The following is a 25,912-nucleotide window of genomic DNA, read 5'->3' as shown; positions in this document are numbered from 1 at the left end:
CTAACGAATTAATTTCTTTCGTTATCTCGTTATAACAAAGACCACTTTCTCGTGATAACTTTTTTATGGTAAAATATGTTGACATGGTTGCCTAGCAACATGAGGCTACTGCAGCTCGAGCATGTCGCAGTCAACTTTAGTCTACTCTACTCACTGGTGTGATTATTGTCCACACGAGCTGTCAACAATAACTTACCGGTAAGTTACACCTAAGGTTAGTTTGTATAACGTCACTGTGCTGGGTTTATTTAAGGTGCTACTGGCCGGTGGTCCCATCTATCCTGTTTCAGCTAAGCTAACGTTAGCTACTGGCTACTGCTGTCAGAAATCAACCTTATCTCGAACCATCAGACACCTGTTGCCTGCGACCACTTACATGTAGGCTAATGTTAATTTGGCAAGTCAGCAGTGTTCATATGGTGTTCATGAGCTGTATTTGAGCAGCAACTAGCTAACATTACCTTAGCTGAAGCTGCCATAACATAGTTAACTCTCATGTGTTTATGCTAACCTGTAGCCCCTTAAATAAACCCAGCTCAGTAAACAAACTAACGTTAAGTGTAACTTACCGGTACTTCATTGTTGACAGCTCCTCAGATCAGACTAACGTTAGTGGCAGCTCTTGAAGGCTGAAATCAGGATGATGTGATCACATGAATCAGCTCACTGATACGAGTTCTACACATGGTTCTGGGCAATTATCCCACGAAAACATCTCTTCTGTTACGTTAGATCTGTAGATGTGTAGTGAAAACATCTCTTCTGTTACGTTAGATCTGTAGATGTGTAGTGAAAACATCTCTTCTGTTACGTTAGATCTGTAGATGTGTAACGTTAGTGTTTCCAACAGACTCGCTTCTCCTGCTACGAACATACAGCGGCTAACCAGCTGCTACTTCCCCGTAAGCAGAAGCGATTTAACTGGGGAAACATGTTGCTAGGTGTAACGGATGTGCACTCACTCCACCCATAAAAGACGTGCTAACCCACCTGCCAAGCGGTTGTCAACCTCTTGGCGAAGAGGTTAGCATCGTCGCCTCCGGTGCGGGAGGTCGTGGGATCGAACCCCACCTAGGGCAGGCCGTGGGAAACACAACGCAGAGGGCCAGATATGACATCGGCTACAGTGGTGCCGTGACCCGGATGCCCTGGGTGGAGTGAGTTCAGCGGGGGTGAGTGTAATGGAATGAAGCACATTGCTCTGCCCCCAGTTGTTGTAGAGCAGGGGTTTTCAAAGTGTGAGGCGCGCCTCCCCTGGGGGGCGCCAGAGATTTTGAGGGGAGGCACGACATGAGGAAAAGAAAAAAAGAAAAACTGAAAACATTCAAACAAACGATGAGTTATATGTCACTTGCGCATAGGGCTAAATGATTAATGTTTTTGCAGTAGTCTATAATTTGCAATTATACTGCGTATACGTCGGCTGTTCTGATTAGAAAAAGAGTGTCAGGTGCTGCGCAGCGTCAGGTATAACTTCATATGAACGCAGCTCAAAGCGACCCGGTGCCTCTCATGGTGACCAAGCTCAGATAAATACATTGGATCAGCTGTCTACCGCTTGTCCTCCCGCATAAAGCCGCAATATAGGCTACCGCTCCTAAAAAAAAAAAAAAGTTGCACGTCGCAGCGGAGTTTTCCTCTACTACAGCTGAACAGCTGACATGTGGTCAAGACGTGCAGTGGAGACCTGTCACAGTGTCACCTGTGCATTGATATAAACTTCAACCTCAGACTGTCTGCTTCCCAGATAGGGAACACAGGGAGAGCATGAAGCTGCTTGTGTGATGAGTGTGTTACAGTTCTATATCAATGTTTAGGTTTATTAGTCATTGCTTTATGTTGTCATGATAATTAATATGCGTTTAATGAATCAAATATTGTTTTGGTCATAGTAACTGATAATAAATAGGCTTAATTATCTCTCTCTCTCTCTCTTTCTTTTTTTTTTTTTTTTGGGGGGGGGGGCACACAGCTGTTTATTTTTCATTAAGGGGGGCTCACTCTCTCACACTTTGAAAACCCCTGTTGTAGAGCATCTGAAGAAGGTGATTTTGATGCCAACCAACCCCATGAGGCAACTCCTGCTAAGAGTGTTGGTTGGCTGCAATACTTTATCATGCACAAGCAAAGAACAGGAAGCCTCAGAGCCTTTTTCATGAGGAAATAGACTCAATGTATAAAGGGGTGACCAAATCAGGTCTGCAGGACAGAACAATGAAGATCATTCCAGTGAGAGAAGATGAGCTGAACCATCACATCATCTTGTTGCATTACATGCACCAACTCCATTTTTTTTCCATTGTGTATAATATGAGGTTATTTATTTATTTGATCAGATTGTATGTTTTCTCTAATCACAGACTACCTGACTGTGAACTGTCAAGGGCTCACTGTGAAATTGTGGCCTCTGCTCTGAAGTCCAACCCCTCCCACCTGACAGAACTGGACCTGAGCTCCAATGACCTGAAGAATCCAGCAGTGAAGGCTCTGTGTGATGGACTGGAGAGTCGAAACTGTAGACTGGAGACTCTGAGGTCAGTCTGTCTGTCTGTTGGTAGATTTCAAAATATAATACAATGGACAAACTCAGGGCCCAGTTGTTCAAAAGGTGTAGGCCCTAATCTGGATCAAAATCATCCAGATTTTGAAATCCCAATTTTTGCTATCCAGGACCCAGTTGTTCAAAATTTATCTGATTGGATTTTGGATAATGGAAAGGGAACTGAAAAGACACACTGATATATTCAGTACATGCTCTTACCAACAGACAACAACAAACATTCAACAATTCAATTAAAGAGGCATAGTGCCAGAGTGACCGTACTGTGCAAAGTGATGATAAAAAATAAACAAATAAAAATAAAGTAATAAATAATGTAGATAATGATCATACTGATATGAGAGAGACCAAATTGAATGTGTGTGTGTGTGTGTGTGTGTGTGTGTGTGTGTGTGTGTGTGTGTGTGTGTGTGTGTGTGTGTGTGTGTGTGTGTGTGTGTGTGTGTGTGTGTGCGCGTAGGCCCTAATCTGGATCAAAATCATCCAGATTTTCGAATCCAAATTTTTGCTATCCAGGACCCAGTTGTTCAAAATTTATCTGATTGGATTTTATAATGGACTGGGTCAAATCTTGAAAATGGGTTATTAAAAACCAAATACAGATTCTAAAATCAGATTAGATCATGTAATCCAATTTTGGTTTTAATAACCTTCAGATTGTGTTATTCAAAACTTTTTAGTAGGATCGGGAAAACTTTGAGTGTGTGTGTGTGTGTGTGTGTGTGTGTGTGTGTGTGTGTGTGTGTGTGTGTGTGTGTGTGTGTGTGTGTGTGTGTGTGTGTGTGTGACTGTAATCACATGAAGCTGGCTCTAGAGTCTGTGTGTGTGTGTGTGTGTGTGTGTGTGTGTGTGTGTGTGTGTGTGTGTGTGTGTGTGTGTGTGTGTGTGTGTGTGTGTGTGTGACTGTAATCACATGAAGCTGGCTCTAGAGTCTGTGTGTGTGTGTGTGTGTGTGTGTGTGTGTGTGTGTGTGTGTGTGACTGTAATCACATGAAGCTGGTTCTAGAGTCTGTGTGTGTCTGTGTGTGTGACTATGAGCTGCATCCTGTGTCAGTCTGATTCAGCTGTGTCTCTGTTTATAAACATTTAAACGAGCGCCAGGTGGATTGTTTATGAAGTTAACAAGCTCTGGCCTGAGGATCAGACATTACCACGGCAACTTGAGGTGGTTGCCAATGACGATAGGGGCCCCCCAGGCTGAGACAGACAGAAACGTGGAGAAAAAGAGTGATTTTCTGCCTCTGCATTGGTCTCACAAAAGGCTTACATTTACACTTACACCGATCACGTTGCTCTAAGGAATCACACAGGTGTCAGTGGTCTCCATGAATGTAGTCAATTACGTCAGTACGGGTTACGTTTTGACTCGGGCTGACATATTTTGATCAACATATGTTTCAAATTAATTTCACTCGTAAACCGTGTAATAAGCAGGATAATGTATAGTTGGTCGGTTGTTATGGAGAAATAAACCCCTTCAGGTTCCGAACCATACATTATCCTTTACTTTGCAGGCTCTAGCAGTAAAGGCAGAGACTGTCACTTCCGGATCACGGTCATTTCCGGCTCATTGCACTTCAGATCAAAATTGCATGAAACATGAAACGAGAAACGCTCGTTATCCGTTTTTTTCCATTATTCATTTGAGCATAAAATCGAAAACTGAAAAAACGAGTCGTTATCCGTTTTTCATTTTAGTTTTGGAAATGAATACTGAGAAAAAGAGTTGATTTTTCGTTTTCTTATTTTTGGTTTTATTTTGAAAAACGAATGAACGAATTATACACGGATTACGCTGGCAGTTTTAAAACATCGGTCCATTCTGGGTCAGTGTATCTTTTGGTCATTGGATTTTCTTTTGATGAATGGGATTTAGAAAACAAAAAATGATTGGTTTATTGGATTTTCATTTTGAAATACACAAAATAAAATTGAAACACCAAGCATTCTTCTTTTTGAGTATCAAAGAACAATTAACTAAAATTTAAAAACTGTTTGATTTTCACGTTCTATTTTATATAACAAAAATAAAATCACTAGACGACAGAAACAAAAAAACAAACGTTTTTCTCATATTCTGGCACTGGAAGTTGTAATTTACAAGGCAAGACTGCTGGCCGGACTGGTCTATATCAGGCCAGTTGATTGTCTTGCCTGGGCCCGGGATGGGACGAGATAATCTTAGGACCCCACCACCACCACCACCCCCAACTCAAATATTACATAGCTATATTTTCCACAAATAGGCCTATTTTGAAACAGTATTTCATAATTTAACTAGAAAAGGCATTTCCAAGAATGGAAATGGTGTGACTGCTGACAGCAGCTGAATGCTGTGCAGAATTAGCAAATAGTGCAAGCAGTGATCACCATACAAATGTTTGACCAAGGTAGGAATCGAACCCACAACCTCATGGTCAGTAGACTTCCACTCTGCCTCTAGGCCACAGTGCACACACAGTTGCAGAGACTGTTGTCTGTTGATGAGCTGCACTCTGTCTCACTCTGACATCAAGAAAGCTTGAGAGTCAAGCTTGAATGACTTAGAATGAAAATTTCTGTGAATTTCAGGCTGAGAGCAGCAGTTTCAACATGAAGCAAGTTATCAGAAGTCAACAGAGGACGACTGGGAAAATAATTCACTATAATTGTTATTGAGGCAAGATTTGAACCAGTAACCTTCAGGTCTCCAGCTCAGCAAGCTAACCACTAGGCTACAGGCAGAGACAGTATGTGAGTGGCAAAGAAAACCTTTAATAAGAGGATCACTGGCTCCTGCTTAAAAAAAAAAGGTAAAGAAAGTGCAGAAATTAGCCACACCAAGTAAGACTTAGAATGAAAATTTCTGTGAATTTCAGGCTGAGAGCAGCAGTTTCAACATGAAGCAAGTTATCAGAAGTCAACAGAGGACGACTGGGAAAATAATTCACTATAATTGTTGATGAGGCAAGATTTGGACCAGTAATCGAACCCACAACCTCATGATCACTAAACCTTTACTCTGCCACTTCGCCACAGAGAGCACAGACATAAGCATGTTGCCATTGTAATGTGATGATGTGCAGAGAGCTCCCTGGCTGCATTTAAAAGATATTTTAAATTATTATCTAAGTCTCTTTGCATTTTTGACCAGAATTTTAGCCAGAAGACAAGTGTGGCTACAAAACTGGAGAAAATAATTTGTCTAGAGTTTAATTTGCAGAAAAAGTTAAATATTTTAAAAAGTATAAATAGTTAAAAAGAGAAAAGTAATGCAGATAAAGTTCAAAAAAAGCTGCACGTTTTGATATATGAATTGTTGAAATAGCACAACACCTAACACACTAACCATATGGCCACAGAGAACCTGAGTTACAATGAGCTTTATACTATGAGGAATCAAAGACTGTCCAATGACAGCTGAATAATTGGAATCAAAAGTCAAGCAATGATGTGAAATGACTGAGGCAGGAATCGAACCCATGACCATATGATCACTAAGCCTTTACTCTGCCACTCGGCTACAGAGAGCACACTGCTTTCAAAACTGTTGTCATTCATCGTAATGTGATGATGTGCTGCAAACTGGTATGAGTAATCAAGGAGATAACAAACACCTGTAACCAATTGAAGTCGTTAGACGCAATACACACACATTATAAAGCTGAAAAAAATCAGAAAAAGTTAAATATTTGAAAAAGTATAAATAGTTAAAAAGAGAAAAGTAATGCCGATAAAGTTCAAAAAAAGCTGCACGTTTTGATATATGAATTGTTGAAATAGCACAAAGTATGAAGGACTAGAAGAAGACCGTAAAAAGGCGGAAGAAAATGGCCAAACAGAAGAACAATAGTGTGACTGCTTCAGCAGTCACACTAATGAGGGCCCCCTCCTGCCCTGGGCCGGGACAACAGACCCGGTTGTCCCCCCAATTGGTGGGGGACAAAGTCTTCATACGCACACATGCACACTTACAACAAAGAGAGTAGAAGAAGGGAAAAGTTGAGATATACTGTAGCAGGTTCATACTTTCATACAACTTTTGCCACCTCAGATGTACGTTGGGGACTCAAGCTTCTGCCATTTTTTTGCTTAAAATCTCCTCAAACTTGTTGCAGAAAATCCTCCTCTGCCCCCACTTTTGTCTAATATGTGTACAGATTTCTGTAGATGTCAGGCCTCGTTTTGCTATGTCTGAAATCATATCTGACAGAACCACAAACACACAGGTACCATAGTGCTCATTGGAGCTCTTTCCTTGGAAATGACACCTGGGTGACAAAATATGAAAAAAACAAAAAAAAAGGGTTTTTGGTCTGTTTATTTGTTTCTGTTGACTGCTGACTTTATTTTTTTGTTATGTGACATATAACATGCAAATCAAACTGTTTTTACATTTTAGTTAATATTTCAAAACGAAAATAGAATAAACCAATGATTTTTGTTTTTTAATTCCCATTCATCAAAAGAAAATCCAATGACCAAAATATACACTGACCTTTCTGCCCCCACTTTCATCTGATATGCGTACAGATTTCTGTAGATGTCAGGCCTTGTTTTGCTGTCTGAAATCCTATCTGAGTAGATTTTGGCCTACAGAACCACAGATACACAGGTACCGTTGTGCTCATTGGCGCTCTTGCTTTGAAAATGACAACATCTGGTCTCAAAATATGAAAAAACAAGAACACTTTGTGTTTCAATTAAATTTTTTGTATTTCAAAACGAAAATAGAATAAATCAATGATTTTTGTTTTTTAATTCCCATTCATCAAAAGAAAATCCAATGACCAGTGTTGAGACTAACGCCGTTAGAATAAACGCGATTATGTAACGCCGTTACATTCCTCTGTAATTTGTAATCTAATTAATTACTTTATCCAGCGTTACTAACGCCGTTTCCGTTACTAACATGACTTGTGTTGCCGTTACTAAAATCGGGGCCCCAGCGCGATCATGGTAAAAAAAAAAAAAAAAAAGCCTGCAGCCAGCATGAGTTCTAGGCTATTGTTTTTTCTTTTCTTCCTTTCCTCCTCCTCACTTCATAAGCGGGCTGCAGAGTAGAGAGCACACTAGTACAACACGGTTTCGATAAATACCAAGGATAAGACAGGTCATGTTTTGCGGATATGGAACAAGGAAGTAACTGACTTGACGATGTATAGCTGCGTGACGTCATTGACAAATCCTTGTAGTTTATTTTACACACAAACCGACGTAGCTTCTGTGCGGCGCACACACACAACTTTCGACCGGTAAAACCAAAGTGATAGACAGAGAAGAAATGGCGAGTACAGAAGAGGAGGATAAAGTGGGAAAGTCGGCGTTTGGCAAGTGGAAATATAAACACTACTTCACCAAATCAAAGATTGAGCACCACTGACTTAGAACCATAGGCTACTGTGTTTAGAAAACAGTCAGGATTTAGTAGACATTTCTACTGTAGCTACATTTGATATCAGGTCTGAAAGGGATTGTTATGCCAGTTGCTGATGTGTCAGTTTCAATAAATATTATGTTGATGAGCAATAAATTGAATTATTGAAGTTCATATCCCCCCCCCCCCCCCCCCCCCCCCCATGGCAAAGGATATTTGTTTAAGGTTAATTATCTCTCTATGCTGTTCTACTCTATGAAACTGGCGTGTGAAACAGGCTTCTAAAAAGCCGAATTCTTTGACATATTACTTTGTTTTAGTAACGCAAAAATTACTTTTCCTAGTAATTAGTTACTTTTATAATAGAGTAATTGAGTTACTAACTCAATTACTTTTTTAAGAAGTAATTTGTAATTGTAATTAGTTACTTTTTCAAAGTAATTTGCCCATCACTGCCAATGACCAAAAGATACACTGACCATTCTGCTCTCAGAAAATATTTGTATTGGAGTCAATGAGGAGCAGGGACAGACGTGGCCGCACTCAGAGGCTGATTCTGTAAATTATGTAAGTCTCTCTGATATTTTGAGCACATGGTGAGAGACAGAACAAGAGTTTTTCTGGCCTCTCTCCCACTCTAACTGATGATGTCACCCACTCTGCACGAACATTCCGTCCAATACACACCCATTATAATCTCATAATTTCTCCAAAAATGATCATGGTCATTGATCATGGATTGATCAAAAACTATATTTTTTTATTTGAATTTATTTATTCAGGATAGCCCCTTGAGATGAATCATCTCATTTTCGAGGGGGGTCCTTCCACAAAAAGATACAATGATACAATGTCAGGTAAAGAAATAAAAAGAAAAGCAAATACATTGAAACACAATACAGGACTTACATACATACACACACACGCAAGACAGCTAATCCACAAATGGCCAGATATCGGAATAATAGTCAACTTGTGATATCTTATCTTACAAATGGGAAAAATACAGAAAGAAATAAAATAATAATAATATTATAATAATAAAAATTAAGTAAATAAATAATCAGATCAGATAAGAGAATCACACACACAAAGAAAGAAAAATGTTTACAGTTAGCACGAGAGAGGAAAGATAAGTAATAGGAAATAATAATAATAATAATAAATAAATAAATAATAAACATCATCAGAAACAAGAACAGGGAGTTTGCAAATGAATTAGAAGTTATGCTTTGAAGCTAGATAGAGAAGTGGAAGACCTAAGCTGGCATGGGAGACTGTTCCAGTCAGACGGAGCTTTAAACTGAAATGAATGACGACCAGATTCTTTAAATATTCTGGGAATACGGAAAAAGATATGATCTGTATGTCTTAGACTGTATTGTGTACTATAAGGAATCATAAATTGTTTTAAATATAAAGGAAAATTAAAGTGAATGCATTTAAAAAATAAATAATAACCAATGAAGAACTCTTCTGGCTTTTGGGGTTAACCAGTTCAAAGATTCATAAAGAGTGCAATGATGAGTTCTGTAGGGACATCTCAGGACAAATCTACAGAGGCTGTACAGTGAGAGGACGGAGATTAGATTCTGTAGTGTTCTGATAAATGATGTCTGCATAATCAAGAATAGGAAATAATAATTGTGATACGATTCTTTTACGAACCTGTACTGTAAAACAATGGACCGATACAGTAATTTCAGACGACAGTAAATTTTCTTTGTAATTAAATCAATGTGTGGTTTAAAGGATAACTGAGAATCAAGCAGGAGGCCCAAGTATTTAAATTTATCTACCTTTTCTAGTGGGGCTCCGTCAAGAAAAAATAAGGACCAGTCTTTGGATAATAAATCAGATCTGGTGCTGAAAAGCATACTATGTGATTTTTTCTTGTTCAAAAGAAGTTTGTTGGATATGACCTATCAAAACGTGGAGTAATACGACAATACACAAGACTTGTGTCTACTGTTTAAAGTTTAAATGAAGTCTCTAGGTGAAAGTATACCTGAGCAGTAGACGTTTGTTAACTCATTGAGTGCCGCGCTCCTTTCCAAAGTTTTAGTCAAGTGTACCGGCAATTTGGACCATTTTTGACTTTTTATGTAGAGCCATAGTGTATTTTATTGCCACCAACACATACTGGAGCTCAATTGAAAGGTGAAACTTTATGCTTCAAATGACCACAAACCGTTTGTTTCTACGTGCCTCTGTTCCTGAGAAAAGTCAAGCTAAACATGGCTGGGTTTCACCAAAATCCCTCCTTTTTTTCTAGAAAAGGAGATAGAGCGTCTTTTATGAAAGGTGCTCTGTTTGTGTCTGTCGCTCTTCTGACACTCGCATTTCTGGATCAAAGGGCTCGTATAAGATAAATATATACAACAATTGTTGTTCTATTCACAAAACCACCATCGGGGGCGGGGGGGGGCGCCACTAAACAGCAATAACACAGACGCACCGTGCCGTGGCACAGCCTCTCGCCGCAGAACGTGAGGGTCTGTCGGCCACAGCAGGTGAGAGCAGAGCAGCTGCTGCATCTGCATGCAGAACTCCGTTTGCAGAAGCTGAGTTATGATAAAAACTTCCAGATCATGAGCTGTCATGTGACTTTGATCGTCATCTATTTCAGTTCTCCTCGTCGTAGAGTCCCCAAATTTACATATAATGTGTATTAAAGTGGGCGGCACAGTGGTGCAGTGGTTAGCACTGTTGCCTCACAGCAAGAGGGTTCTGGGTTCGAACCCGCCGGCCGGCTGGAGTTTGCATGTTCTCCCCGTGCATGTGTGGGTTCTCTCCGGGTACTCCGGCTTCCTCCCACAGACCAAAGACATGCAGGTTAGGTTAACTGGCGACTCTAAATTGTCCATAGGTGTGAATGGGAGTGTGAATGGTTGTCTGTCTATATATATGTCAGCTCTGTGATAGACTGGCGACCTGTCCAGGGTGTACCCCGCCTCTCGCCCGAAGTCAGCTGAGATAGGCCCCAGCTCACCCGTGACCCTAGTGTAGGATAAGCGGTATAGAAAATAAATGAATGAATGTGTATTAAAGTGTCTATTTTCATAATTTAAAAAAAAGCAAAAAATGAAAAATCTTGTTTTTGGCACTCAACGCATGGGAACGAAAAACGAGAAATTACGTGGTTGGCACTCAATGAGTTAACAGTGGCCGCAGCAAAAATAGAACTGCTACGGACTGATAGCTGGGACGCTGCTGAGACGCGCCGCGCCGCGCCTGATGGAATTATTAATATTGATTAGTGTGGCAGCGTTTCGCTGTGGTGACCGCAGCGCTGACGTTCCACAGCACTGACGGTCCCGGTGGAAATCAGGGGTGAGAGAGATGATTGTTTGGTTTTTGTTTTTCGTTACGGCTGCATGAGGACGAGGTCACTCGCCGCTAATAATTTAATAAGTAAATAAATAATAAAGCGGATCATCACAACGGCACAGTGCTTAGTCTCAACACGGCCTTTGATCTGACATCAGATGTGACGGGACAATCTCTATAGATAAAAATGCACGTGTTGATTCCATTAGTTGCATTAAATAGTGTTTGTTGTGATTATTTATTGCATTGAAATGTACCTGACATTCTGGAAACCTGCCTGTGAGGTCTTGGTGACGTGTGCGCACTGCGTGTCCACTGCACTGGTTGCACTTCGCCTTGTGCCGAGGCAAGGCAATTTTACTTGTATAGCTTGTTTTTACAAACAGTTTGCCTCAAAGTGCTTCACATGACATAAAAAAAAAAAAAAATCCATGGAAACCCTTTTAACAGGGAAAAATCGGAGAAACCTCAGGGTGAGCAACAGAGGAGGGATCCCTCACCCAGGACGGACAGACGGGACATAGATGTTGTTACAGACAAGAAAACAGTTTACAACAGAGAATGTGAGAAACATGAAAATGTTAACGACAGCTGAAGGAGGAAGCTTCTGGTACAGTGGGTACTAGTTTCATTTGGACGTTTCCCTCACGTAACGCGTGATTCACGCGTTGCGTGAAATTGTAGGTCACACTGTAGCCACTAGGTGGAAGCATCGTACTGAGATGCAGCTCAAAAGATTTTGGGATAATTCCACGTTTGACCACAACGTAGCTGCAATGGAGAGTGGCGCTGTTCATAGGCCATAGGTACTTCATTTACAGCTGTGGTCGAGAGAGCTCGAGAGTGAATGGAGAGAGGGACCGCTACGCCGGTCAATCAGATCAATGTTGTTGTTTTATTGCATCACAGTGGTTACAGCAGCCTACGTTCAACAGGATCAGTGGTTCTCAGCCTTTTGGGGGTCCCCTGCATATTTCTGATCTCTCCTGTAGCCTGGCTGAGTAGTTTGAGTTCTGCAAGTTCTGGTGAATGTAACAATCCACTCATAGCCCACATCGCTACGTCCGTGCCAGCAGCCTGGACCCGATGCTGCTGGACTCACGAGCGGAGCAATAATGCACATCTGTCAGCAGCTGCTCTTGAAGGGACAGATTAGATGCTGATTTTGTTAACAGTGACTTTGTTGCATCCAAACATTTAGCATATCTGTCGGGTGCTGTCTCTTATCCGGTACAAAGTGGGAGATGACAGAACTACTTTAAACGAGGGAAAGCTACATTGTTGCGAGTTGACTCCGGCCGGTGTGTGCACATGCACTAAGCCTGTGAATATTCTCATTTGTCCCGGACTCCCGGTCATAGTTATCTCAAGGAAATTTAAATCGAATGCAACTGGACTTGGTTATTCGTCTAGGAAGACGTTTCACCTCTTATCCAAGAGGCTGAAGCCTCTTGGATTACAAGTTACAGTTGCATTCGATTTAAATTTCCTTGAGATAAGTGCACACTGTTTCTGCTGTCAATTCGGTCATAGTTAATTTGTAACGTGTTTTCTTCATTCTTCGGGCTCTACTTTCGTGAACTAGGTGCAGGCGAAGCGGATCAGGCCTGCGCCTTCGCTTCGCCAACGGGGAGTGGTCAGGAGCAGATTGCGATTTTCCTTCGAGACGCAGCGGAGCGCATCCCGCCTACTTCCCTCCCACCGGCACAAATGGCATAGAGGGAGGAGAGAAGGCGTGGAGTGGGTTTGACACAGCTGAGTCAGATCTTCACCAATCAAATGAGCTCCTCTCCTCGCCTTTAAATCCGCCGCGCGCGCAAGGCGGACGTTTGATTTCACCGTGGAAGAGAAGATTTGAATCAGCACCTACAGATTACAGCACAGACATTCAGCACATCTATATCGACTGTCCCGTCACACTGATGACAGATCAAAGGCTGCACAGATGAAAGATGAGGATGGATTACTGCTGTGTTGACACTACACGATTATCTGCTAGAAAATAATCCTGATGAGGCGGTAGAACATTTTAACAAACTTTTTGAGGAAATCATTAATAAACATGCACCTGTGAAGAAGAGATCCATCAGAAGTGTTAGATCACCGTGGATTGATAATGAATTAAAGGAATGTATGGAACAGAGGGATAATGCTAAGAAAATGGCAATCAGCTCTAATTATGAATCTGATTGGCAAGTATATCGCAAATTAAGAAATTATGTAACCAAGTTGAATATAAAGAAAAAGAAAATGCATTATGATAATCTGTTTAACAACATAAAACATGACAGCAAGCAATTATGGAATACTTTAAATAACATAATGGGCAGGAAATCTAGATCTACTCCTGCATTTCTGGAATCAGAGGGACAGTTCATTACCAGGCCTTTGGATATTGCAAATCATCTCAATAATCATTTTTTAAATAAAGTAAATAAACTTAGGAATGAAATGAGCCTAGTTGATAAGGTACAATCCCACTGTATTATAAGAAATCAAATCATGGAAGGCAAAAGGTGTGAGTTTGACTTTACAACAGTCACAGTCAAACAGGTAGAAAAACTATTACTTGGATGTAAAGACAAACCAGCCGGAGTAGATAATATTGACATGAAATTGCTCAGACTGGTAGCTAACCTAATTTCCGTACCAATTTGTCATGTGTTTAATTTAAGCATCAAGAAAGTATTTTTCCTCAGGCATGGAAAACTGCAAAAATCATTCCATTACCTAAGAATCCTATTGTATCTTTCTGTACCTCAAATAGCAGACCAATAAGTTTGCTGCCTGCTCTGAGTAAAATAATGGAGAAAATTGCTTTTAATCAAATAAAGCACTATTTTGCATCTAATGATTTGAATACTGACTATCAACATGCTTACAGGGAGGAACACTCCACTGCCACAGCACTCACACAAATGGCTGATGAGTGGCTTCAAGAAATTACCAATAGACATTTAGTTGGAGCAGTACTGTTAGATTTCAGTGCAGCTTTTGATATTATTGATCATAATTTGTTGTTACAGAAATTAGAATGTTATGGTTTCAGCTTGAATGCAACTCGATGGCTAGAGAGCTACTTGAAAAACAGGAAACAGACAGTCTGTTTTAACGGAAGTTTGTCTGAGACAAAAGTGATTGATTGTGGCGTCCCGCAGGGTAGTAGTCTTGGTCCTTTGCTATATTCAATATTTACCAATGACCTACCACTGGCCCTAAAAGACGCAAAAATTTCAATGTATGCAGACGACTCGACAATATATATAGCTAAAACCACAATAGAGGAACTTAGCAGTGTGTTAAATCAGGAACTTCAAGCAGTGGTGAAATGGATAGTTGATAATAAATTAGTTCTTAATACCTCTAAAACAAATAGCATTGTGTTTGGGACAAAAAATATGTTAACAAATGAGCCAAAACTGAAGCTATATGTGAATGATGTGATTGTAGAACAAGTGCACGAAACCAAGCTTCTAGGAATAATATTCGATAGTAAATTAACATGGGCAAAACATATTGAGAAAGTAATAAATAAAATGGGCAGGAGTCTGTCGGCGATAAGAAGATGTGACTTGTTACCTGTAAATGTAAGGGGAAGTGTAATTAAGAGCCTTGTGTTATCACACCTCGATTATTGTTCGGAGGTTTGGTCGTGTGCTGCTTCATCACTTATAAAGAAACTGCAAATTGCTCAAAACAAGGCAGCACGATATTTGTTGCGCTGTCCATACAAAACCAATGTTGATAAAATGCATAACTGTCTTTCTTGGTTGAATGTTAAGAACAGATTTACTGCCTCAGTAGCAGCTGTTATTAGAAGACTGTCTGTGACCAAATTGCCAAGGGTTCTATATAAACGTTTGTCTTTCAGTTCAGATGAGCATTGTTATAAAACAAGACATGCTACGGAGGGTAAATTCACCTTACCCAAAGTAAAAACAAACAAGATGAAAAGCACGGTAATGTATAGGGCCATGGTGATATGGAATGCTCTACCACGACATATCATCCAAGAACATAACAAATACAGATTTAAAGAGCTACTGAAAGAACACTTATTAGTTAAACAACTGTCTATCTAGCTGAAGCTATTTGGCACAATTAATTAGTATTTGTCTGATTTACTTGAAATATCTTCAGTCTGCTTGTGTATTGGGTACTGTCTGTAAGTTAATGTAATTATGAGGAACGAATGTCTTTAAACATCTGATTATTTCACAACTATGGTTAATAGCTACACTGTGGAAATGAATAAGGTCCAGTAATATGTATATGTTGTTTGTATTGTTTATGTTTTGCTGTTTTGTCTTGTTTTGTCTTGTAGATCGTGGTGAGTTGTAGTGGTTATGGATGTTGTTATTGTGTTTATGGTGTGATGTGTTTTTGTATTTATCGACTGCAATGGACAGTTCATCTGTGAAAGTAGACTCCAGGAAGAATAGCGATGGCCTTTGCCAAAGCTAATGGAGATCTAAATAAATGAAATGAAATGCTATATTTATGTATTTACTTATTGATTTATTGAGCCGCATCGTCACGCGACCATAACAAATAAAACTGAAAACAAATAAACTATCATCTCTCACAGCAAACCACAATCAGCCTGGCATCATAGTGAGCAGATATTAACATCTCCATCTCAGGTAAATTCTAAAGAAAAAAGAAAAAGAGAGACGCTCCGCAATGCATCCGTTACGCACAGCTGTTTGTTCATATTGTGATCTGTGCACACGTGTTTAAATATAGGTTACTAAATATGAGTGTCTTTATTAATGGAAAAGGGGTGTGTGTGTTTTGTTTTTTGTTTTTTTTTACTGGGCAACAGCTCTCAATCTGTCAGAGCAAGTGAGACGGGAGGAAACTGATGTTCTGGTCCGGTCCAAGCTGGCAGTGTCCGGTCGCGTGAACAGACCTCACGGGCTGATGATGCAAAAGTAGTCTGGGAGGGAGGAGGGAGGAGGAGGGAGCAGGTCTATCTATCTAACCTATATTTAAACACGTGTGCACAGATCACAGCATAAACAAACAGCGCTGTGCGTAATGGAGGCATTTCAGTTTTATTTGTTATGGTCGCGTGACGATGCGGCGCTGGCCCCTAATAAATCAATAAGTAAATAAATAAATAGCTGATCATCTGCAACGGCACAGTGTGTAGTGTCAACACCTGCTCTTGGGACATCCACGGCTGTCTCAGTCCCTCCGTGGTTTCATCTGTGTTAATTCAGTCAGGCTGAGTTTCCATTACGCATGCCTTTGGTCTGCCATCAGTGTGACGGGACAATCTATATAGATATAGGTGTATGTGCTGATTCAGATACAATAAATAGGGGCTATTGTGATTATTATTATTATTATTATTATTGTTAATTGCATTTAAATGTGCCTGGAAGTGTGGAAATCTGCCTGTGGGGTCTTGGTGACGTGTCTGCACTGCGTGCTGGGCAGTCAAATTGCCACTGCGCTGGCTGCGCTTCGCCTTGCGCTGACATTAGACCAGGTTGGAGCTGGCGAGCTTTCGGCGCACTCTCCGCGCGGTCTATCGGCAACAAATTGTCACTGCGCCACGGCGAATCTGTCGACACCTCCCCCTGCTGCGCGACCACTCCCATCTCAGCGCACAGCAGTCTGCCAATTTACCGAATCCGCTGCGCACCTTGTTGCACTGGAGGAAAATACCACTTCGCCAGCTGCGTCAGGGCTCGCTTCGCTGCGCCACCCTGAGTTGCGCCACTAAAATAGGGCCCTTTATGTTAACACTAGAACCACCCAGATGGTCTCACACAGACGTTTGTGTTTTTCTTACGTAAATGACTTTGTTTACATTAAAACTACAGGTCTCTCAGTCCGTGACTTTTCCATGTGTGATGGTTTCTGAAGCTTACAACTTACACAAATGAAACATTCGATTTCTGGGCATTTATACCTCGGGTCGACAATAGCTTATTTTTTTCTTCAATTATTGTTTTCATCTACAGTTATATTTATCATAATATGCCCAATTCGGGAGGGAGAGGAGAGGGGGGGGGGGGGGGGGGCAGGGTTGTAGCCTACTTGAGTGAAGTATCCACAAGCACACCTATTGATCAGATAAATGAAGGTGCTAATGTGTCGCTGATGTGTCTATTAAGCTGGTCCTACAGACCGCTGCATATAAACCCCACTGTAGCGATTTTCACATAGCCTCGCTTTCAATCGGTTCCAGGGTGCCATTCCGAAGGGCCGCCACTCCGAACGTTTACTTTAATTTGTCGGAATGCCGACCCTTAATTATTTATGGGAAAAGGGTGCCATTACGAACCTGAAAGAAAGGGTGCCATTCCGAACCTGAAAAAATCTTGAATGGTTTACGGCACAGAGTAAGCAAGCTTAATTGTGGTGGTAGTGTAGTGGTCAGAGCATCTGCTTTTGACGCGGTGGATCAGGGTTCGACTCCCGGGGGAGATACATATTAACTGCGATTTTATTGGCCTCTACCTAACCTTTTTACTAAACTTAACCAACTCCTTTCTACATTGCCTAAACCTAACCAAAGCACAGAGCAAGGACATTTATTTTCAGCAGGAGTGCCGCGGCTGCATCAGACCATGGATGTAATGCATCAGACTCGCACCTGGGTGAAACTTTGGAGGGGGAGGGGGAGGGGCCGGTCGGGCGCTGTCCCCGCGGCGCGTCGTGTCAAGCCGGGAAGGAAGTAAAACCACGAGAGAATCCGGTCAATTTTCAAAATAAAACACATTCGGAACGGCGGCCCCTCGGGAAGTTCGAAATGACGGACCTTCGGGAATTTTCGGACTGGCAGACCGTCGGAATGGCGGTCCTTCGGAATGGCGGTCGCCCCCCCTTTCAATCAGGCCTGGAATTTCGTCATTTTAGGGGCAGGGCCACTTGGCCTTACGTGTTGTCAATTTTTTGAGGGCACAAAGGCCAAAAGCCAGGGCAGCAAGGCCATAAAATAGAACAATGATTTTAAATCCACATCTTTAATGAATTTACTAACTACCGGTATCTGTTAAATTAATACATAAAACGGGCTCAAGCTAACCAGAAATTTTCTACTTTAAATTCATTTATGCATTTATTTTTTTGCACAAGGTTCCAGTCCTATGCGGCTATGTTTTGAAATTCCTATCTTACTTGTTCACTATTGCACTGGGCGATATGAGAAAAGATCCTATCACGATAATTTTTTTTCATATCAGTCGACATCAATTTATATCATGAAAAAAGAAAAGAAGGTTCCACCACACTCAATGGGGTACATTCAATAAATTTATTTGTTAAAACCGCAGCAACGCGTTTCCCCATTGAGTGCAGTGGAACCTTCTTTTCTTTTTTCATGGTTTTTGTTCCTGACACCACCTGCACCATTGTGGAGTTTTATCTGAGTTGTGCAGGGGCAATCTCTTCTCTATCAATTTATATCACTATATAACTCAAATCATTTTGTTCAAGCTTAAATATTCCCTTATTGTCACAAGTGAGATTTGAAGTTATCAGAAGGTTATTTTGTGATTTTTTTGGTTACATGCTGCTATTCCGACATGCCGCTATTTCGACATTGACTTCTAATTGTCGGAATAGCAGCATTAACATTATTTTTTAAGCGTCCCACTATTCCGACATTTTTTTTTTTCATTGTCGGAGTAGCGGCACTTTACTATTTTTCAAACATTCCGCTTTTCCGACATTGATTGATTACGTTATAGTCAGAGTGTCCTTCTGATTTATTTTTATTTTTTCATCTGAGACACTGTTTCTCATACACAAATACATAGGCCTATTAGAGAAGAAAAAACAAACCCTCCAAGTTTAAAAACACACAGGCAGCCGCGCACACTGATCTACAGCTACTGAGGCTGTTATTATTCTGTCACCTGAGTTTATCCTGCTGCTTTACATTGTTTTAGGTAAAAGAAGAAAAAAAAGATTGTCTGGAATAAAGGGGCAGATTACATAAGATTATTCTTTTTTCTGCTCCCTTTTGTTGAGATTTGGGAGGTTTTTGCCTGATTTATTGCCCGATGCCATGTATCTAGCTTTCTCCCCCCCCTCCGCCCGTTGTCTTCGTTGTCACTTTGTTGTCGCTCCACAGAGCGCACATGGCTAATTAATGTGCACGTGCTGACCATATGGTTGTGTCTAGGCATTCCGGGACGGAGGTGTGTTCACGTGCGCAACTGCGCACCATTCTTGGATCCAGTTATCAAAGTTGAGGTGCAGAGTTGTGCACGCACAGTTTGATAGATCTGAAAAAGGTGTAAATATTTTGGGCTGTCTTTTCACCGTAGGGCTAAGCAAAACATTTAGTAGCAGCAGTTTTACACTGCTTACTTACAGTTTTGATAAATGAGGCCCCAGGCCCTAAGCCCAGAGCCCTGAGCCCAGACGCTCACAGCTGCAGCTCTCCGCTGTCCGTGGTGCTGAAGGTGACAGGTTAACTTGACAAACAAACTGCAGCATAGCTCTGTTTGTTTATCATGTGTGTCAGTTTTGTTTGCTTGATAGTTGAGTTGTTGAGATTAAGAACATTACTCCCTCATCAAACCAGTGATAGACATGCTGAAAAGAAAAGAGAGAGGGGGACAGCTCTCCATTCCGACACACCTCCACTTCGACACCCCGCTGTTCCGAAATACCCCCACTTCGAAACACCGCTACTCCGACACCCCCTCCTCCCCCCCGCAGCTGTCCAAGGTGCTGAACCGCGTGACGTTGTTTACATTCTGCTTTGTGGCTTGTCTGTGAAACGTGCGCTGCTCAGGGACTGGGCAGATCTGTCCCACTGGGAGAACCCAGACTCCGTTGTTGGAGATCTCCACACAGTAATAGAAATACACTTTTTTTCTTTTTCTCCCCCCCTCCTCCGCTCGAGCGCGGCTGAAGCCGGCTTGAGCTCACAGGGGCGCGAGGCTGCTGCAGCCGCCGCTCGCACTGACAGCTGACTGAGGGAGATGCTTTGGTTGGGTCTGGCAATGAAGAAAGGAGTTGGTTAAGTTTAGTAAAAAGACCAGGTAGAGGCTAGACAGGCTAGAAGCATAATGAACATTATATGTCATTAATACAGTATGAAGTATTTGCTTGTTTTGCAGTTAATTATGCACATGATCCGTTTGACCCCAAAAAGGAAAAAAGGATCACTGCGCACTGCACAGCCTCTGGTTCCTTTCTGATTAGGTCCGTCTGTCCGTTCGGAGTGGGGGGGTTTCCCCCACTGGCCTTTTCGGAGTAGCGGGGTCTTTAGAAAAAATAGAAAACCCCGCTATTACGATGAATGGAAGTCTATTGTTGGAAAGGCGGGGCTTCGGAAAGGCGGGGTGTAACCAAGAGAGAGAGAGACGCGCCTGGGTATCACAGCTGTAAAAAAAAAAAAAAAAAAAAAGACGTGTCGAAATAGCGGTATCAAAAAGTGTCGGACTACCGGCATGTCTAGATAGAGGGATGTCGTAATAGCGGGATGTCTAAATAGTGACATGTCGGAATAGCGGGATGTCTGAATAGCGGGCGGACCCCGATTTTTTTTCCCCTGTCAAAAACTGAACATGACAGATGTAATGATGAACATTATACAACAGTATCATATAAATAAAACAGATGTTGGTATAGTAGCTTGCCTGGGTCTGGGCAGTGTTCAGGTCGGCACAGTTGAACTTTACGCCGGAGTGCGGTGTGTTTGTGTCGGTGTGAACACAACAGTCACTCTGCTCTGGCTGAGCAGCAGCAGAGCGGCCGCACCGTGACCGCGTCCGTGTTGGGTGAACGCGGCCGGAAGTCGGTCCGTTCCAGCTGTCTGTCGTTTAGCGTTACTTCAGAGTTAATGACGCACCACGCATCTTTTCACGGTCAGCCATCCGAGTTCTCCTTGACTCCTTCACATTTTTCACATTTTCTTTTTTTATGTTTTCTATTTTTATTTTTTACCGACGGTGTTCCTCTGCTGACATGCACGGCTGTAGCAGCCCAAACACTTAGCACGTGTTGACATGTTGTGGCTTGGGTCTTTTCCAGCCACATGATTGGTTCGGTGGGTGGGGGGTGTTTGATGAAGTCACCTGGTTGGCCGGTGATAGATTGGTCGTCAAACTGTTGTTATAGCCGCCCGAGCGGTTTATGCCAGGCTCGAATCAAACCCACCCCTGATGATGCTGCTGCCAGAATGTCATCAAAGCCGTGTTGATAGGAAAGAGGCAAAGGAGAAAACCGCAAAATCAACCGGGGCAGTGCGGGTGGGGCATCAAGGCCACTGTGGCCTTAGGGCAGATATTTTCAGCAGTGTGATAGCAGTACATTTTTAACCGCATTTTTAACTTTTATTAGACACAAGGTAGGGAGTTCACGTCTCGCCTGCCTCCCTCCTCTCCACACGGCGGTAAGTCCTCCGTTCAAACTGACAGATAGACAGGCAGATCGAGCAGTGAAGCTGCTGAGAGGGATTCACGGTGCTTGAAATCTGATCAGCTCTGTGTTTACTCAATTCCTGGTTAAATGACAGAAGCACACCACTAAATGTAAGAATGTGACAGGCGCTTTTGGTTGCTTAGTAACGGCAGACGCGACCATAGACGCGAGCTCAGAAGCGCTTTGAAAAACGCATGCAAAACGCTCCAGCTGGCGTTTTGCACGCGTTTTCAGGTGCTCCATGTGAATGGGGCCTTATAGAGGCGATCTGCTGGTCACAGACGCCACCTGGCGGTTGTTTGGGCACATTGCAGCTTCTGGTGAAAACACAATTACTCCGCCACAAAAAATCCACGTGACTCTCCCGTGACTCACGCGTGAATCTCGCGTGAAACCGTCCAAATGAAACTAGTACCCACTGTAGGCAAGGGAGGCAGGGAGAGCAGGCCAGCATAGTGGGCCAGTAGACCAGATTGGAGCTGGCGAGCTTTCGGTGCACGTCTTTTGGCATTACATTTTCACTTTGCCGAGCTGAATCTGTGACACCTCCCCTTGCTCTGCCGCCACACTCATCGGTCTCATTCATGAAACGTTACTAAATCTGTGTGTAGATTTGCACATAAAAGCTCACGCTAGTGATGCGCGGGCCGGGTTTTTTTCCAACCCGCGGGTCCCGCATCTATGAAGTATTTTGACCCGCCCCAGCCCGCCCCGTACCACCGCATCTATTTTCACAACCCGCCCCGACCCGCCCCGCTGCTATTAAACGTCAGACAGCGGCCTTTTTTACTTTGAAAGGGCAGACAGTAGGGGTGTAACGGTATATGTATTCGTCCCGTGCCGTCACGGTACGGGGGTCACGGTTCGGTGCACACAGTCACACGACGAATACGTCTGAATGAATATTAAAAAAAAAAAAAAAAAAAGTCGAGTCCTCACTCGAATCCAGGTGGCGGTAATGAGCCTCGAAGCTGCCTGCAGCCGTCATAGCAGACGAAGAAGAGAAGTGATGAGAGAGTGAAGTTAGAGGAGGAGAGCTGTCTGCTTCATTCATGTCACTGTGGCTTCTCAATGAAACAAACGGCGGCGGCGGCTCGCGACCATAATACATCCATGCTCGCGACTGGTCCACCGGACAAAGTCCGTCGGCGATGTTTCACGGATGCGCGCTGCGTCGCTAGAAACGCATCAAACACGTAGCGCATGTTCAACGCGATATGTCAATCACTGGTGCAAGTAAAAAGACAAGTTGTGTGCAACAACTTATCCCGCAGCTTTTAAGCCTCTTGACATGAACACAGACAGGTGAGGAGAAAAGGAGACCGCACACTATATATAATCAGACACATTTTGTCTGATGAAGGGCTGACGCCCGAAACGTGTGAGTGACATTAAACTGTCACGGGAGCTTTTAACTAGTGTGCGGTCTCCTTTTTTCCTTACCTGTGTCTTTCTTGGTGGTCCAGCACCGAGTCTTCAGTTTTTTGGGGATGTGCGTGTAGCTGCCTAATATGTTTTATGAACACAGGCAGGACCAGAAACATCACCAAAGTAACTGCTAGTCTAATTTAACTGTGTAAACCAACATTGATGTCAGTTTATTGTTTTGTTTTTTTAATAATAATAATTTAATAATTCGAATAATAGTTGCCAGTTGTCAAGTGCACGTTTTTTTTCCTCTAGAATTAATGAATGGCATTATAACACTCCTAATGCACTTGTTTTATTTTGTATTCTTTTTTCTTTTAACTTTTATAACACAAGACAGATTTTAGTTTTACATTCAATTAGTGTCTGTTGTACCGAAACCGTACCGAACCGTGACCCCTGAACCGAGGTACGTACCGAACCGTGACTTTTGTGTACCGTTACACCCCTAGCAGACAGAGGTGCTGTGTTGCCGGTAGCTTGTCACTGTGGAGGTCATGAGGAGTGGGAGAGTCACAGCGTGCAGCAGCCGCGGCGGCCGCCGCGGGGGGCAACCGCCATTCCGACATGCCGCCACTCCGACATTAGGCCCTAATTGTCGGAATGGCAACACTTTACCCTTTAATAAACGTCCCACCATTCCGACAATTTTCGTCTCCTAAGGTCGGAATGGCGGTATTTTTTAATCTTTGAAACGTGTTGCCATTCCGACAAATCTTTTAAAAGCCTACCCCACCCCACCGCAACCCCCCCCCCCCCCCCCCAAAAAAAAAAAAAAAATAGGCCTAACACTATTTTGCACTAATGATATGCCGGCGCAAAATAGCAGTTTGCCCACGTTTGTCCAGTGCATCTCATTAAAGCACACAGATTGGTCAGATAATTCAAACGGTAGACAAGATTTCAAAGCCTCAGATTTTAAGCAGAGGGACTCCACAACCTCGTAAACCAACGAAGGAGGAGATAGGCCTTGAACGGGAAGCAGACCGTGCTTTCAATCACACACTCCGAACCCACTTGTTGCACTTAAGAAAATATTATTCAGGGGGGAAAAGGCTTACAAACATGGACCAAAACGGCTCCAAAATACGCACAAAAATCCAAAAGAAACGAAAATTAACTAAAAGATTAACTAAACAGGTCGGTGTTTTACGCATGCCTCTGTGCGTCTGGCACACGCGTCTTGGAGCTCTCCCACATTGGTTTGTGAATGAAAACTATATGTTCAGCTCCCCTTACATGTGAAATGTATTACTTATTATTATCTAACTATATGGACAGTGCCATGGATTTATCAGTGAAGAGTGAACTGCTGATATTTTGTAGTGCTGAAAGACAGCGGAAGCGCTGTCCGCTGTCTCGGTGCTGAAGACAGAGAGAGAGAGAGAGAGAGAGAGACAGAGAGAGAGAGAGAGACTCTGTACGCAACGAAATGTAATTTTACATGTAAGCGGAGCTGAACAGGCAGATGCGTAAAACACATATTTTGACTACTTCATGCTGTTGCTATTTTTTTTTCAAGTTACCTTTCGTTTCCTTTGCATTTTTGTGCGTATTATGAAGCTGTTTGTAAGCCTTTTTACCAGGAGTAAATTCCCCAAAGTTGCAACAACTTGTAGTGATCCACTGGGTTTTGCCTGGCCAGCTGGGGTAGTTGATTAGCAGGTTTGCTCCCCAGGTTTTTTTCATTGTGTATTAGGCCAGGGAAATGATCAATTATCCTTGTGGTTTGCGCACTGGGACGTGCGGACCTTTAATGAATGAATGAATGTTTCTTTTTTGCTGTAAGTTGTGTGCGTAATGCGTAAAAGTGCATTAGTGGGACCGAGGGTTTAAATGGAGAAGTAACGTGGTGAGAGGGGAGGAGAGGCGGCATAGTGGATTATTTTTCCTGGTGGATTACCCTGTGGATCATAAAGGCCCGTTTGGACACCTCACAGCCCGTTCTCAGCCAAGCGGGACGAGGGAGAGGACTGGCGTGGTCACCTCGGCGGAGCCGCGGCGTCTCTCCCGTGTGGACAGTAGGACAAACAAACTCTCTGTAGCGCTCCCCTCGGTAGTCATGGCGATGAGGGCAGGGCTTTTGGGTTCTTTATCAACTATTTTTTAACCCTGATTAACTCAGTTTTAATGTTAGTTTTGAATTTCTCTTTTATGTTAAAATACACACATGAACTGTTTTTTACTTACTTGTAAATTCACCTTTAACCTGTTTTTTAATAAAGATTTTAAACCCTCAGGTCTCTATGTCTCAAAGGTAAGTAAATGAAATACACCACACAAGGTTTTAAGAAAATAAGTGCTCAATTATTTACTTGTGCAAAGATTAATGCAATGAAAACAATAAAATAAAAATATGAATGTTCTTTTTGTTTTTTAAACCTTCACAAATAAATTCCCTCTTTTTTAAGGCAAAACTCTGAATTATCCCTTTTTTCCACAGGAATCACAGTAAAAGAATCAAACCTCTTTTGCAAGGAATATAATAACTAAAATAACCCTTTTTTTCTTTTATAGGTGAACACAGTAAATAAACTCTTCTTTGTTTCGTTTTAGAAAAAACACTGCAGCAAAACACAAATGTCAATAAACCAAAAGGATTACTGCAACACTTTCAATTCACTTAAATTCACTTAACTTCAATATGTGGGCCCACACACACACCTGAATACTAAAGCCGGCACTTATTAATTTATGTCAAATAAACCTGGGGTACCCCTTTAATATATCGGTGCAGGCCTGGACGTAGCTCGGGATCGTTGGAGCCTTAAACACCTGGCTGCTTCACCCCGACTGGGCCACAGAAAATAAAAAAGGTACCTTACTGACCGGTGTTGTATCCT

At 42.2% G+C, this 25,912-nt stretch overlaps 1 protein-coding gene across 1 annotated transcript in view; it reads left to right on the top strand.

Annotated features, from left to right (window-relative positions):
- The window catches only part of LOC310992167 (NLR family CARD domain-containing protein 3-like), a gene marked incomplete at both ends in the record, with an annotated part of 32,784 nt that extends 7,194 nt beyond the window's left edge, over positions 1–25,590 (top strand). The window contains 2 exons of the mRNA XM_083980177.1: positions 2,385–2,534; positions 25,587–25,590. Of these exons, the coding sequence (XP_083836303.1) occupies positions 2,385–2,534; positions 25,587–25,590 (154 nt within the window). The remainder of the gene's footprint in view (positions 1–2,384; positions 2,535–25,586) is intronic.
- Between the last annotated feature and the right edge of the window lie 322 nt (positions 25,591–25,912).

The sequence above is a fragment of the Trachurus trachurus genome (genome assembly GCF_905171665.1).
Source record: "Trachurus trachurus genome assembly, chromosome: 1".
NCBI classification, from domain to species: Eukaryota; Metazoa; Chordata; class Actinopteri; order Carangiformes; family Carangidae; genus Trachurus; species Trachurus trachurus.
Note: the sequence above shows the minus strand (reverse complement) of the source record. Positions and strands in the feature narration are given on the sequence as shown.